This window comes from Jaculus jaculus, chromosome 8 (genome assembly GCF_020740685.1).
Source record: "Jaculus jaculus isolate mJacJac1 chromosome 8, mJacJac1.mat.Y.cur, whole genome shotgun sequence".
NCBI classification, from domain to species: Eukaryota; Metazoa; Chordata; class Mammalia; order Rodentia; family Dipodidae; genus Jaculus; species Jaculus jaculus.
The window spans coordinates 117,009,407-117,022,286 of NC_059109.1; the positions used below are offsets into that span (position 1 = coordinate 117,009,407).

The 12,880-nt window shown below is 43.4% G+C and overlaps 1 protein-coding gene across 1 annotated transcript in view; it reads right to left on the reverse strand.

The window, feature by feature from the left end:
• Positions 1-6,077: 6,077 nt before the first annotated feature.
• Mroh8 (maestro heat like repeat family member 8) overlaps positions 6,078-12,880 on the reverse strand; it is a 66,316-nt gene continuing 59,513 nt past the window's right edge. Inside the window, exons 20-23 of the mRNA XM_045156772.1 lie at positions 10,927-11,049; positions 8,367-8,466; positions 7,374-7,439; positions 6,078-6,226 (exon numbers count right to left, since the gene is read on the reverse strand). Coding sequence (XP_045012707.1) covers positions 6,078-6,226; positions 7,374-7,439; positions 8,367-8,466; positions 10,927-11,049 — 438 coding nt within the window. The remainder of the gene's footprint in view (positions 6,227-7,373; positions 7,440-8,366; positions 8,467-10,926; positions 11,050-12,880) is intronic.

A 12,880-nucleotide genomic window follows, 5' to 3' on the forward strand; every position in this document is an offset into this window, starting at 1 on the left:
TTATTTTTTTAATTTTGTTTTTTTTGACAACTTCTATACTTACAGACAATAAACCATTAAATTTCCCTCCCTCTGTTTTTTTTTTTTAACATTTTGTTTTTCTTTTATTTATCCATTTTGAGAGAGAGAGGCAGAGAGAATGGGTGCATTGGGGCACTCAGCCACTGCAAAGGAAGTCAAGATACATGTGCCCCCCACATCTGATGTATGTGGGCACTGGGGAATCAAACCTGGGTCTTTTGGCTTCAGAGGCAAGTGCCTTAACTGCTAAGCCATTTCTCCAGCCCTCTGTTTTTGTTTTTGTTTTTTTTAAGGTTTTCAATGTAGGGTTTCCCGCTACCCCAAGGCTGACCTGTAATTCACTATGTAGTCTCAGGGTGGCCTTGAACTCACAGCAATCCTCCTGCTCGGCCTCCCAAGTGCTGGGATTAAAGGCGTGTGCCACCACACCTGGCTCCAGCTCTGTTTTTGAGACAGGGTTTCACACTATAGCCCAGGCTGGCCTAGAACTGGCAGCAATTCTCCTTCCTCAGCCTCCTAAATGCTGGGATTATAGGCATGTGCCACCACACCTAGCAAGGCTTTCTTATAAAATAGACATCTCAGTAAAAAGAGAAAATCAAAAGAGTAAAAAACCCAAGAATATAAAATGTTAAAGATAAGCCAGTAACAATAAACAATACAGTTTAATAATAGCATATGATGAAAATAAAATGGTATTATATGGTATTGAACTTTTGTTTCAACATATGACAATACTTAAATCTAGAACTTTTTGTTTTAAACATTTTAAAAATACATGAAATCATAAACCTATCTCTGAGATCCTTATGTAAAAATAATAGAGCTACTTCAATTCAATAGACTTAATGCAGCCACTACCAGGCACTTCTCAGCCCTTTCCAACTTCTAAGGTAGTTCAATAAAGAATAGACCTCTCTCTCTCTCTCTCTCTCTCTCTCTCTCTCTCTCTCTCTATCTCTCTATCTCTATCTCTATCTCTCTTTTACTGTGTTCATGTGGTGTGTGGGTAAGGGTATGTGTGTACTTGCTATAGAGGGTGCAGAGGCCAGAGGACCACCTCCAGTGTCGCCTTCAGGAACACTAGCCACCTCCTTTGAGGCTTTGGAGCTTACCAATTAGGCTAGCCTGGCTAGTCAGCTCCAGGGATCCACCCATCTCAACCTTCCTGGTACTCAGATCTCAGGCACTTTACTGCTTTACTGAGCTATCTCCCCAGCCCCCAGCCCTCTGTCTAGTAGGTACTTCTCTGTGCATTTTAACCAACAAGCAAAATAAACACTGTTGTGCCTGCTACACCTTATTTGTGGTATTACTCAGGAGATAAACTTTACCTGGAGGTGAAGGGACTCTAGCATAAAGGATGAACGATAACAAAAAGGATTCATTTACTTACATTGCATCTTCTGCCTAGCCTCTTACATTTTTGTATTTGAAAAGGAAATTCATTTCTTCACTCTATTTTTGTGCAGGGCCTTGCTATGTTCTCTTGGCCTGCCTATGTAGAACAAGCTGATTCTTCTATCCCTGGCCTCCCAAGTGTGGAGAGTATAGGCACCAGACACTATGTCTGGATCCTTCTCAGTGTTAAAATCGGAACACTTAGAGACAAGTGTCTTCTAGTAATTAGAGGTCTGTTTCTACTGTGAGAAAGACAGCTCGTGAGACGAAGCCAAAGCCTCAGGCACCACTCAAGACTGACCACCACTGTGGTTTCCCTCTTCTTTCCTCAGGTACAGAATGTACGTTCTATCTGGTGAAAAGGTAGGGGACACTGACTTTAGGTAAGAAGTGGTGAGTTTGATAATCTGAGGCTCAGCATCACAGTATTTGATTATACAAGTTTGTTTGGACCACGAATTCAGCAACTGAGGTTAATTTTGAAGTAGATCTGCATTTCTTCCCATCTGAAGGAAAGAAGAGATTGGAGAAGAGCAGAGCAGACTAGCCAAGGATGTAGGCTCGGAAGTCATAATACATGGTTTGAAATCTGGCTTTGACACTTATTATTTGCGTCACCTGGAGCAAAGCACTTTCATGTTCTGTTCTTTGACTTCTCCATCTGCAAAGTGAAGATGATAGTATGATTACAAGAATTAAAAGACTTACGGGCTGGAGGGATGGCTTAGCAGTTATGACTTAGCAGTTAAGGCACTTACCTGTGAAGACTAAGGACCCAGGTTCATAAGCCAGATGCACATGGTGGTCATGCATCTGGAGTTCATTTGCAGTGGCTAAAGGCCCTGGAGTGCCCATTCTCTCTATCTGACGTGTTCTCTCTCCCAAATAAATACAATAAAACATTTAAAAAAGAGTTAGGGTTGGAGAAATGGCTTAGGAATTAAGGCGCCTGCCTGCAAAGCCTAAGGACCCAGGTTCAATTCCTCAGTACCTATGTAAACAGATGAACAAGGTGGCACATGCATTTGTAGTTCATTGACAGTAGCTAGAGGGCCCAGCATACCCATTCTTTCTTTCTCTCTCTCTCTCAAATAAATATATTTGGTTTTTTGAGGTAGGGTCTCACTCTAGCTCAGGCTGACCTGGAATTCACTCTGTAATCTCAGGGTGGCCTTGAACTCATGGTGATCCTCCTACCTCTGCCTCCTGAGTGCTGGGATTAAAGGCATGCGCCACCACGCCCGGCTTCAAATAAATAAATTTTAAAAACAAATTAAAAGGCTTAATTATACTATGCACTTTGAGTAAGGGTCATTGTAAGCATACAATAAATATGTTTTATTTATTCAATTATTTATTTATTTATTTTTGTTTTTTCAAGGTAGGGTCTCACGCTAGCCCAGGCTGACCTGGAATTCACTATGTAGTCTCAGGGTGGTCTTGAACTCACAGAGATCCTCCTGCCTATTCCTTCTGAGTGCTGGGATTAAAGGTGTACACCACCATGCCCAGCTTTTACTGCTTTTTAAGGGAAACAGGAAGGCCATAAGGGATTTTGTTAAGCATCATTAAGTATGAAACTATAAAAATACTTTGGTGTTATTCTTTTTATTAACATTAATTATATAAAATAATGGGTTTCATTATCACGTTTATGTAATATATTTTGTCCATAATTCACCCCCATTACTGTATCACTGTCTCCCTTGAACTCCTGCTAATCCACTTCCTTTTCCCAACTAGTCCCATTTCTACTTTGTGTCTTTGTGTGTGTGTGTGTGTGTGTGTGTGTGATCCAATGAGTTTAATTAGGGTTGCTTACAGGAACATGGGTAAGGAGTTATTTACAGAAACACAAGCAATTTACTAGTGCCTACACTAAAGGAAAAAATGTCTGTCCCTCCCCCAATAATCACTAACAGCCAATATCTTTAGGAAGGAATAGAACCTTGTGAGCCCCTTCCCCCTTAGTAAGCCATTAACTGCCTATAAAATCTCAAAGAGGAATGTGGCCTGGTCAGCTCCTCCCCCTCCTCCATCCATAGCAGGATGTTGTTGGGCCCAGTGTTGTGTGGGTAATCCAGTTGCTATTTTATTCTTAAGAATATTAGCTGGGCATGGTGGCAAACGCCTTTAATCCCAGCATTTGGGAGGCAGAAGTAGGAGGATTGCTGTGAGTTCAAGGCCACCCTGAGACTACATAGTGAATTCCAGGTCAACCTAGACTAGAGTGAAACCCTACCCCCCAAAACCAAAACAAACAAACAAGCAAACAAATAAACAATATTGACAATTTGAGCCTGGCATGGTAGTGCACAGCTTTAATCCCAGCACTCGGGAGACAGAGGTAGAAGGATCACTGTGAGTTCGAGGCCACCCTGAGACTACATAGTGAATTACAGGTCAGCCTGAGTCTAGAGTGAGACCCTACCTCGAAAAAAAAATATATTGACAATTAAGTAGCCTTGACATAAGAGCCAACAAGTCTACTACTGTAACACTGACATTTATTTAGAATTTTTCTTTTGATAAACCTTTTTAAAAAAAATTTTGGGGGGCTGGAGAGATGGCTTAGTGGTTAAGCGCTTGCCTGTGAAGCCTAAGGACCCCGGTTCAAGGCTCGGCTCCCCAGGTCCCACGTTAGCCAGATGCACAAGGGGGCGCACGCGTCTGGAGTTTGTTTGCAGAGGCTGGAAGCCCTGGCGTGCCCATTCTCTCTCTCTCCCTCTATCTGTCTTTCTCTCTGTGTGTGTCGCTCTCAAATAAATAAATAAAAAATTTAAAAAAAAATTTTTTTGTTCATTTATTTATTTATTTGAGAGTGACAGAGAGAGAAAGAGGCAGACAGAGAGAGAAAGAGAGAGAGTGGGCGCATCAGGGCTTCCAGCCACTGCAAACAAACTCCAGACGCGTGCACCCCCTTGTGCATCTGGCTAACGTGGGTCCTGGAGAATCGAGCCTTGAACTGGGGTCCTTAGGCTTCATAGGCAAGCGCTTAACCGCTAAGCCATCTCTCCAGCCCAAACCTTTTTTTTTTTTTTTTTGAAGTAGGGTCTCTCTCTAGTCCAGGGTGACCTGGATTCCACTATGTAGTCTCAGAATGGCCTCAAATTTATGGCAGTCTTCCTATCTCTCTCTTGCAAGTGCTGGGGTAAAGATGTGAGTCACCATGCCCTGCTTCTTTTGACAAACTTTTTTTTTTAAGAGAGACAGAGAGAGAATCAGTGAGGATCCAGGGCCTCAACAAATCAAACTCCAGACACTTGAGCCACCTAGTGGGCATGTGTGACCTTGCGTTTGCCTCACCTTTGTGTATGTGGCTTACATGAGATCTGGAGATTCTAGCATGGGTCCTTAGGTTTTGCAGGCAAGTTCCTTAGCCACTAAGCCATCTCTCCAGCCCTTGACAAACTTTTGAAAAGTATATTGTTTATTTATTTGAAAGAGAGGCAGAGAGAAAGACAGAGTATGGGCATGCCAGGGCTTCCTGGTACTGCAAAGGAACTCCAGACACATGTGCCACTTTGTACATCTGGCTTTACTAGGATACTACATTGTCAGAATTCAAGCTTGGCAAGCAAGTAAGCACATTTAACCGCTGGGCCATCTCTCCAGCCTTCTTTTTATTTTACTTTTTTTTTTTTTGGTTTTGTTTTTCGAGGTAGGGTCTTACTCTGGCTTAGGCTGACCTGGAATTCACTATGTAGTCTCAGGGTGGCCTTGAACTCATGGCGATCCTCCTACCTCTGCCTCTGGAGCGCTAGAATTAAAGGCATGGGCCACCATGCCCAGCCAGACCTCTTTTGATGAACTTTTTATTGACAATTTCCAAACGTTCACATAATGCATTTTTATCATAATTCCCACCCAATACCTTCTTTTGTCACCCTTTCTCCAGCCCCCTTCCACTCTACCCCCTCCTCTTTCCAAGTAGTCATTCCTCTATTTTGATGTCATTTTCTTTTCTTCTTTTTTTCCCTTGAGACAGGTCTATGCAGCCCAGGTGGGCCTTGAACTTACTATGTAGATGAGAATGACTCTAAACTCCTAATTCTCCTGTCTCAACCTTTCAAGCGCTGGGGTTACAGGCATGAGTCATCAGACCCAGCCTTTTAAAAACTATCATTATTGTTATTGTTACTGTTGTTAAGGAGTAATACAGGGCTTCTCACACACTGAGCTGTGCTCATCTGTTCGTCAGCACTGGGACTTTATGGCTGTTCTGGTATGTCTCAGAAGCTCATTAGATCTTTCACTGTCTGCAAATTGAATCCCACTACTTCCCTCACTGTGATATTTTAACTTCTTCTTTTCTTTTTCTTGTTTTTTTTCGAGATAGGGTCTCACTCTAGCCCAGGCTGACCTGGAATTCACTCTGTATTCTCAGGGTGGCCTTAAACTCATGGTGATGGCGATCCTCCTACCTCTGCCTCTCGAGTGCTGGGATTAAAGGCGTGTAACACCTTGCCCAGCTATTTTAACTGCTTTAAGGTTTTGACAGTGGGAAACATGTTTGAGGCAACTAAATGCAGAAAGTGACTTTGTACTGGCATTCCCTATATCTGGAAGAAAAAATGCAGATGTTAGTTTTTTTTGTGTGTGTATGTGGTTTCTGAAAAGTTTTGTTTTTACCTGCTGTTGTCTGCCTTGCAATTTTAAGTAGGGAAACAGCCCAAGAGCTTCCTCAGCCAGCAAATTGTCTGCTCTGATTCTGCCTCAGTCTTTGCCCTCCGAATACGGAACACAGCCTGAGAGGCGATGAGGCGCAAAGAGGGCTCAGGGTCATTTAGCAGATCTCTCAGATCTATGTGGCGAGAAAACCAAGACCGTAGGTAAACATCCTGAGTTTCTGGAAATGAGCTCTGCTCTAGACAGCAAATAGTCAACGTGCCTGTAGTAGCTGAAATAAAGTGTCACCTTTTCCTGAGACTGTATAAAACTGCACATTGATGAATTGATAACAGTTTTGACCTGTAAAATCTACTGGTTTCTAAATTGCTAAATATTTTACTCCTTTGCAATCATCATATCTTAAGTAGTCTACCTAAAACCGTAGCCATTCCAAATGATAACATCTAAGTTCCTGTGTCTTAAATTACAACTCTCAGGTTAACCTTTACATGCGCAGTGTGTGTGTGTGTGTGTGTGTGTGTGTGTGTGTGTATACGTGGCAGGCCTGTGGTGTATGTATGTGTATGAAGCTTCACGTGTCCCATGCATGCATGTGGAAGGCAAAGGAGAACACTGAGTGTCCTCTATTCCTTGAGATGGAGGGAGAGTGTCTCACTGATCTCGGAGCTCCCATTTTCAAGTGCTGCGGTGATTCTCTGGACTCTGCTTCCGATGAGACTGGGGTTACAGATGTGTGTGGCCATGCCCAGCTGTTTACATAGGTGATGGAAAATCAAACAAAGGTGATCTCAGGCCCTCATGCTTTTGCTGCAAGTGCTCCTACCCAGGGGGCCACCTCCTCACCCCTCTAAATATAACTCTTAAATTCTCTGAGTGCTAAATCTGTAGAACTGTGCAAATATAGAGAATTTTCACTTACTGACAATTCTGAATACGTTTGCCTAATGGTTGCCTTCTATGTCCATATAAAACATCCTCGTACCAAGTCCTATACCCTTAGGACACCTGCTTACAAAAACAGTACTGTACTCACCTCTGTGATACTTGTAACGTATCATCAAAATTTGTTAATATAGTGTTTCTAGAAAGGTAATGTCTTACTTCTTGAAATTGGAAATTGTACATGAGACATTCACTAAAGCTGGTTCCCAAAAAGGTCATGTCTATTCCTAAGGGGGGGGGTTGGACCTGTATGAGACTGTCATTCAGCTGATAATGCTTCATAAGTCAAATTTTTAGATGCCAGAGTCTCAGCTGTGCTAGAGAGCCTGCCCAGACACCTTCGTAAATATTCAAATCCAAGGAGAGTTTCCACTTACCCTCCTCTATCCAGTCAGTACCCTTCATCTTGAGCTCAGCATGATCCATGTACTTTGTAAAAAGCCCTAAATGCAAGAAAACTCAGTGAGTCTGTGACTTGGCTTTGGTGCTTAGAAATTAACACCTGAGTTTTTCAATGGGGGAGAAAAAAAGATATGAAAGTAAAATAGGAATTAATGGGAAGCAGGATGTTAGTGGGAGAATAAGAGGGTAACTGGGGAAATAAGATCAAAATACATTATATATGTATATGAAAATGTAAAAAAAAAACATGAGTTGTATCATTTAAAAAAAATCTAAGCAAGGGCTGGAGAGATGGCTTAGCAGTTAAGGCATTTGCCTGCAAAGCCTAAGGACCCAGGTTCAATTCTTTAGTAACCCATATGCACAAAGTGGCACATAAGTCTGGAGTTCGTTTGCAGTGGCAAGAGGCCCTAGCACATCCATTCTCATCATATATGTATATATATCTTTCTGTCTCTCACTTAAACATTTTTTAAAAATCTAAGCAAGTCAGACGTGGTGCGGCACGCCTTTAGTCCCAACACTTGGGAAGCAGAGATAGGAGGACTGCCATGAGTTTGAGGCCACCCTGAGACTACATAATGAATTCCAGATCAGCCTGGGCTACAACAAGACCCTACCTCAGGGGAAAAAATCTAAGCAGCTAGCACAAATTGGCCTTTTGGTTATTAGGTACATTAAGAAATAATGACTTTTAGCCAGGCATGCTAGCTCACATCTGTAATACCAATACTTGGGAGGTTGAGGCAGGAAGGTTACTGTGAGTTCCAGGTCAGCCTGGACTGTATAGTGAAGCCTGTGTTAAAAAAAAACAAAACCCAAAACAAAACAAAACAAAACTTCCAAAGTTACCTATAGGTAACAGTCCCTTCCTCAAGGTCGTCTTCATAAAGAGCGGGGGTACACAACACAGTCTGGGAAGGTACACGATAAAAGTGACTATGGAAGTGAAAGGATTGTCTTTGTACCTACAAATAAGACTGCTGCTCTTCTGATGGGAAGTTTTGCATTCCTGGCGTATATCAATGTTTGAGCTATAATATTGATTTTCTCCTTGCATTTTTTCCCCTAAGTAGAGAAGGAAAAGAGTTCAAAACACTGAAGCAGCAGCACTATTGGGACACAGCCTCACACTAGCTGTCAGAGTTGGGGATGGTTTAACAGAGAACAGCAGCGCCTGAACATTGCCGTGACCACACAAAGCTTCGTCCACAGCGTAGCCCTGCCCTCATCCCCTTGCTGTCTGACACCTATACAGCCTTTGCAGCCATCCTGGCTTGTCTGCATCTAGGTTTTCTTTGTTCTCAGCTCTGCTTCTCTGTGAGCACTTCCTGACCACTCACGTGCCCAAGCTAACCCTGCTCTGAGGGCTCTTCTCTTGGCATATATTAGTTTCTACTTTGAGTTTCTATTTAATTTCCCAGTGGTTTTGTATGTGTATGTGTGTGAAGGTCAGAACACTGACCTCAAGGTGTTGGTCCTTGTCTTCTACCTGGTTTGGGGCAGGGTCTCTCTTGCTTGTTGCTAGGAACACACTAGACTAGCTGGTCTGTGAGTTTTGGGACTGTTACCATCACCATATGCATTTGGATTATAAACATATGTGCCACTTGCTTTGTTTTGGGAGAATGGGGGGGGGGGTCAAGGTAGGGTCTAGCTCTAGCCCAGGCTGATCTGAAATTAACTATGTAGTCTTGGGCTGGCCTTGAAGTCACAGTGATCCTCCTACTTTTGCCTTTCAAGTGCTAGGATTAAAGGTGTGCACCACCATGTCCAGCTACCCACTTGCTTTTGGCTTTTACATGGGTTCTAAGGGTCTGAACTTTGGTTGTCAAGCTTGCATAACAAGCTTTTTTTTAAAGCAGAGAATCCTTTAAGCAGCATTCTCTGTTCAGACATTTTCCTTTCTTTTTTATGAGAGAGAAAAAGAGAGGTAGAGAGAGAGAGAATTGGCATGCCAGGGCCTCCAGCCACTACAACTGAAATTCAGACGCATGTGCCACCTCATGCACATACACGAATGACATAATGCATCTGACTTATGTGGGATCTGGGGAGTCAAACATGGGTCCTTAGGCTTCACAGCCAAGCAACTTAACCACTAAGCCGTCTCTCCAGTCCCATAACAAGCACTTTTAACCACTGAGCCACCTCCCTAACCCCCTCCACAGAGGTTTTTAACCTCTTTTCAAGCTTCCAAGCTCCTGACTGGAAGTTTTAAAACTGGGTTCTCAGGCTGGAGAGGTGGCTTAGCGGTTAAGTGCTTGCCTGTGAAGCCTAAGGACCCTGGTTCAAGGCTCAATTCCCTAGGACCCACATTAGCCAGATGCACAAGGGGGCACACGTGTCTGGAGTTCGTTTGCAGAGGCTGGAAGCCCTGGCGCTCCCATTCTCTCTCTCTCTCTGTCTCTTTCTCTCTCTCTGTCTGTTGCTCTCAATTAAATAAACAAACAAAAAAAAAAAAACAACCTGGGTTCTCCACAGCCTGTTACATATTGGACATATTTTGCCTGTTGAGTGAATGAATGCACCTCTCAATGGTCTCTTACAAGACTCCCCAAAGAGCTTACAATTTAACCTGGACAATCTGCACTTGTATGTGTAGAGAGCATCAGATTTCTTACTGAAAATATCATCATCAAAGCATCAGCTATAGGATGGCTACAGGTCCGAGAGAGAGTCCTCTGTAAAAAGCCAGACACAAGAGTACTGTGGGCTTCCTAGCCCTGCAAGTATGATTGCCAGTGACCACTCTGGGTCTTAGGTGGAAGAGTCCTACCTAGAAATAGTCCCCGAAACTTCACAGGGGGATCCAGGTGGTTCTCCTACGGTTAGTTTCTATGAAGCCACAGAAGGACCTCTTGAGGCTGCCCTGGCTTAAGCCGGCTCCTGAGATGAGCCACATCTCAACGTGCTCTGTTGGGTTTGTGAGGAGAAGATGCCATGTGGGTCTGCCAGAGCCAGTGACATGTTGCCATCTTGTTGCACAGTCATGCAGTATGGCAGCCCTTGCCTTGGGCTCATAACGCACTGCATTAGGCAACGGGTACATGAGTGAAGACATGTGAACTCTCAGTTCAGCCGGTGAAATGTATTTAACCACGTACTGTCAGCCTGACTTTGTAGCCTTTGATCCACATTAGCGGGGCTCCCAAGAGTTTGCCAGTTTTTGTTGTTGTTATTATACTGAGTCCGGGCCTCAATGTATACTTCAGCCTACCCTTGAACTCCCAGTGATCCTCCTGCCTCAACCTCCTGAGGACTTGGATTACAAGTGTGCACCACCATACTCAGCACTACCAGTTTTTTATATGTGAGTAAGTGTGCAATGGATTTGTGGCTCAGTCAGGACCGAACTATAGAAAAATAGACCTGCAGTACAGTACAGTTCACAGATAACAGTTATCGTGTGAAAGGGACGGGACACTTTCCCTGCATTCCATATTTCTTCACTAAAAACTATCAGGAAGACCCAAGTACATCACTCAGCATGTCCCAGGATGAGCTAAGACACTAGTTCTCACATACAAAGAACTTGCAGACTTGTTCAGCTTTGGTAGTTTTGATGTACAAGGGATCTCTGCAGTACACTTCTTGGGGCAGCTTCCATTTCAGGAACTGGGCACATATGCTTAGGACATGCCTGCTTTCCTGTGAAAAAGAGGGTTATCATAAAACAGCATTTTCAGACTTTAAAAAAATGTTTATCGGGTTGAAGAGATGGTTTAGCAGTTAAGGTGCTTGCCTGCAAAGCCTAAGGACCCAGGTTCAGGTTCGATTCCCCAGGGCACACATAGCCAGATGACAAGGGGCACATGTGTCTGGTATTCGTTTGCAATGGCTGAAGGCCCTGGCATGCCCATTCTCTCTTTCTCTCTCATAAATAAAATAAATAAGAACACTTTAAAAGTATTTATTTATTAATTTACTTAAGAAAGAGCCAGGCAGCCTAAGCTAGAGTGAGACCCTACCTCAAAAAACAAACAAAAAAAGCTGGGCATGCTGGCTCACGTCTTAATCTCAGCATTTGGGAGGCAGAACAAGGAGGATCATCATGAATTCGAGGTCACCCTGAGAATACAGAGTGAACTCCAGGTCAGCTTGGGCTAGAGTGAAACCCTACCTCAAAAAAAAAGGAAGGAAGGAAAAGAAAGAAGGAGAAGGAGGGAAGGAAGGAAGGAAGGAAAAGGGAAGAAGGAGGCTGGTGGGATGGCTTAGCAGTTAAGGCATTTGCCTGCAAGGCCAAAGGACCCAGGTTCAATTCCCCAGGACCCACATTAGCCAGCTGCACAAGGGGTTACACAAGTCTGGAGTTTGTTTGCAGTGTCTGGAGACCCTGGCACTCCCATTCTCTCACTCTCTCTCCCTCTTTCTCTGCCAAATAAATAAATAAATATAAAATATTTTTAAAAATATTAAAAAGTAAGAAAGGAAGAGAGAGAGAAAGAAAGAAAGGAAAAGTGAGCCAGGCAGTCTAGGTGAAAGCAAGACCCTACCTTGAAAAAACAAAAACAAACAGCTCTCAAGCATTTTTTTTAAATTTAATTAATCTATTTGTGTGAGAGAGAGAGAATGGGCGCACCAGGGCCTCCTGGCCACTGCAAACAAACTCCAGATGCATGTGCCATCTTGTGCATCTGGCTTATATGGGTCCTGGGGAGTTGAACCGAGATCCTCTGGCTTTGTAGGCAAGTGCCTTAACTGCTAAGCCATCTCTCCAGCCCCCTCAAATGTTTTTGTTGTTGTGTTGTTGGTTTTTGTTTTATTTATTTATTTATTTTGGGGGTTTCTGAGATAGGGTCTCACTCTAGCTCAGGCTGACCTAGAATTCACAATGTAGTCTCAGAGTGGCCTCAAACTCACGGTGATCCTCCTACCTCTGCCTCCCAAGTGCTGGGATTAAAGGCGTGCACTACCATGCCTGGCTTCAAACTTTTTTACTCTTTTGCTTTTTGAGGTAGGGTCTTGCTCTAGCATACGCTGACCTGGAATTCACTTTGTAGTCTCAGGGTGGCCTCAAACTCATGGCCACAATCCTCCACAAAGCCTCCCAAGTGCTGGGATTAAAGGTCCCCACTCTTAACTTAAACTTTTTTTTTGTTTTGTTTTTTTGAGGTAGGGTCTCCCTCTATCCCAGGCTGACCTGGAATTTACTATGTAGCCTCAGGGTGGCCTCAAACTCATGGCGATCCTCCTACCTCTGCCTCCCGAGTGCTGGGATTTTTAAAAACTGAGGTCAGTAAAACTAACACCATGGTGCTGGAGAGATGGCTCTGTAGTTAAGGCACTTGCCTGAAAATCCTGAAGACCCAGGTTTGATTCCCCAGAAGCCACATAAAGCCAGATGCAGAAAGTGGTGCATGTATCTGGACTTCATTTGCAGTGACTAGAGGCCCTGGTGTGCCCATTCTCACTCACTTCCTCTGTGTGTCTGTTTGCAAATAAATAAATAAATAAAATATTGAAATAATTTAAAAATCTG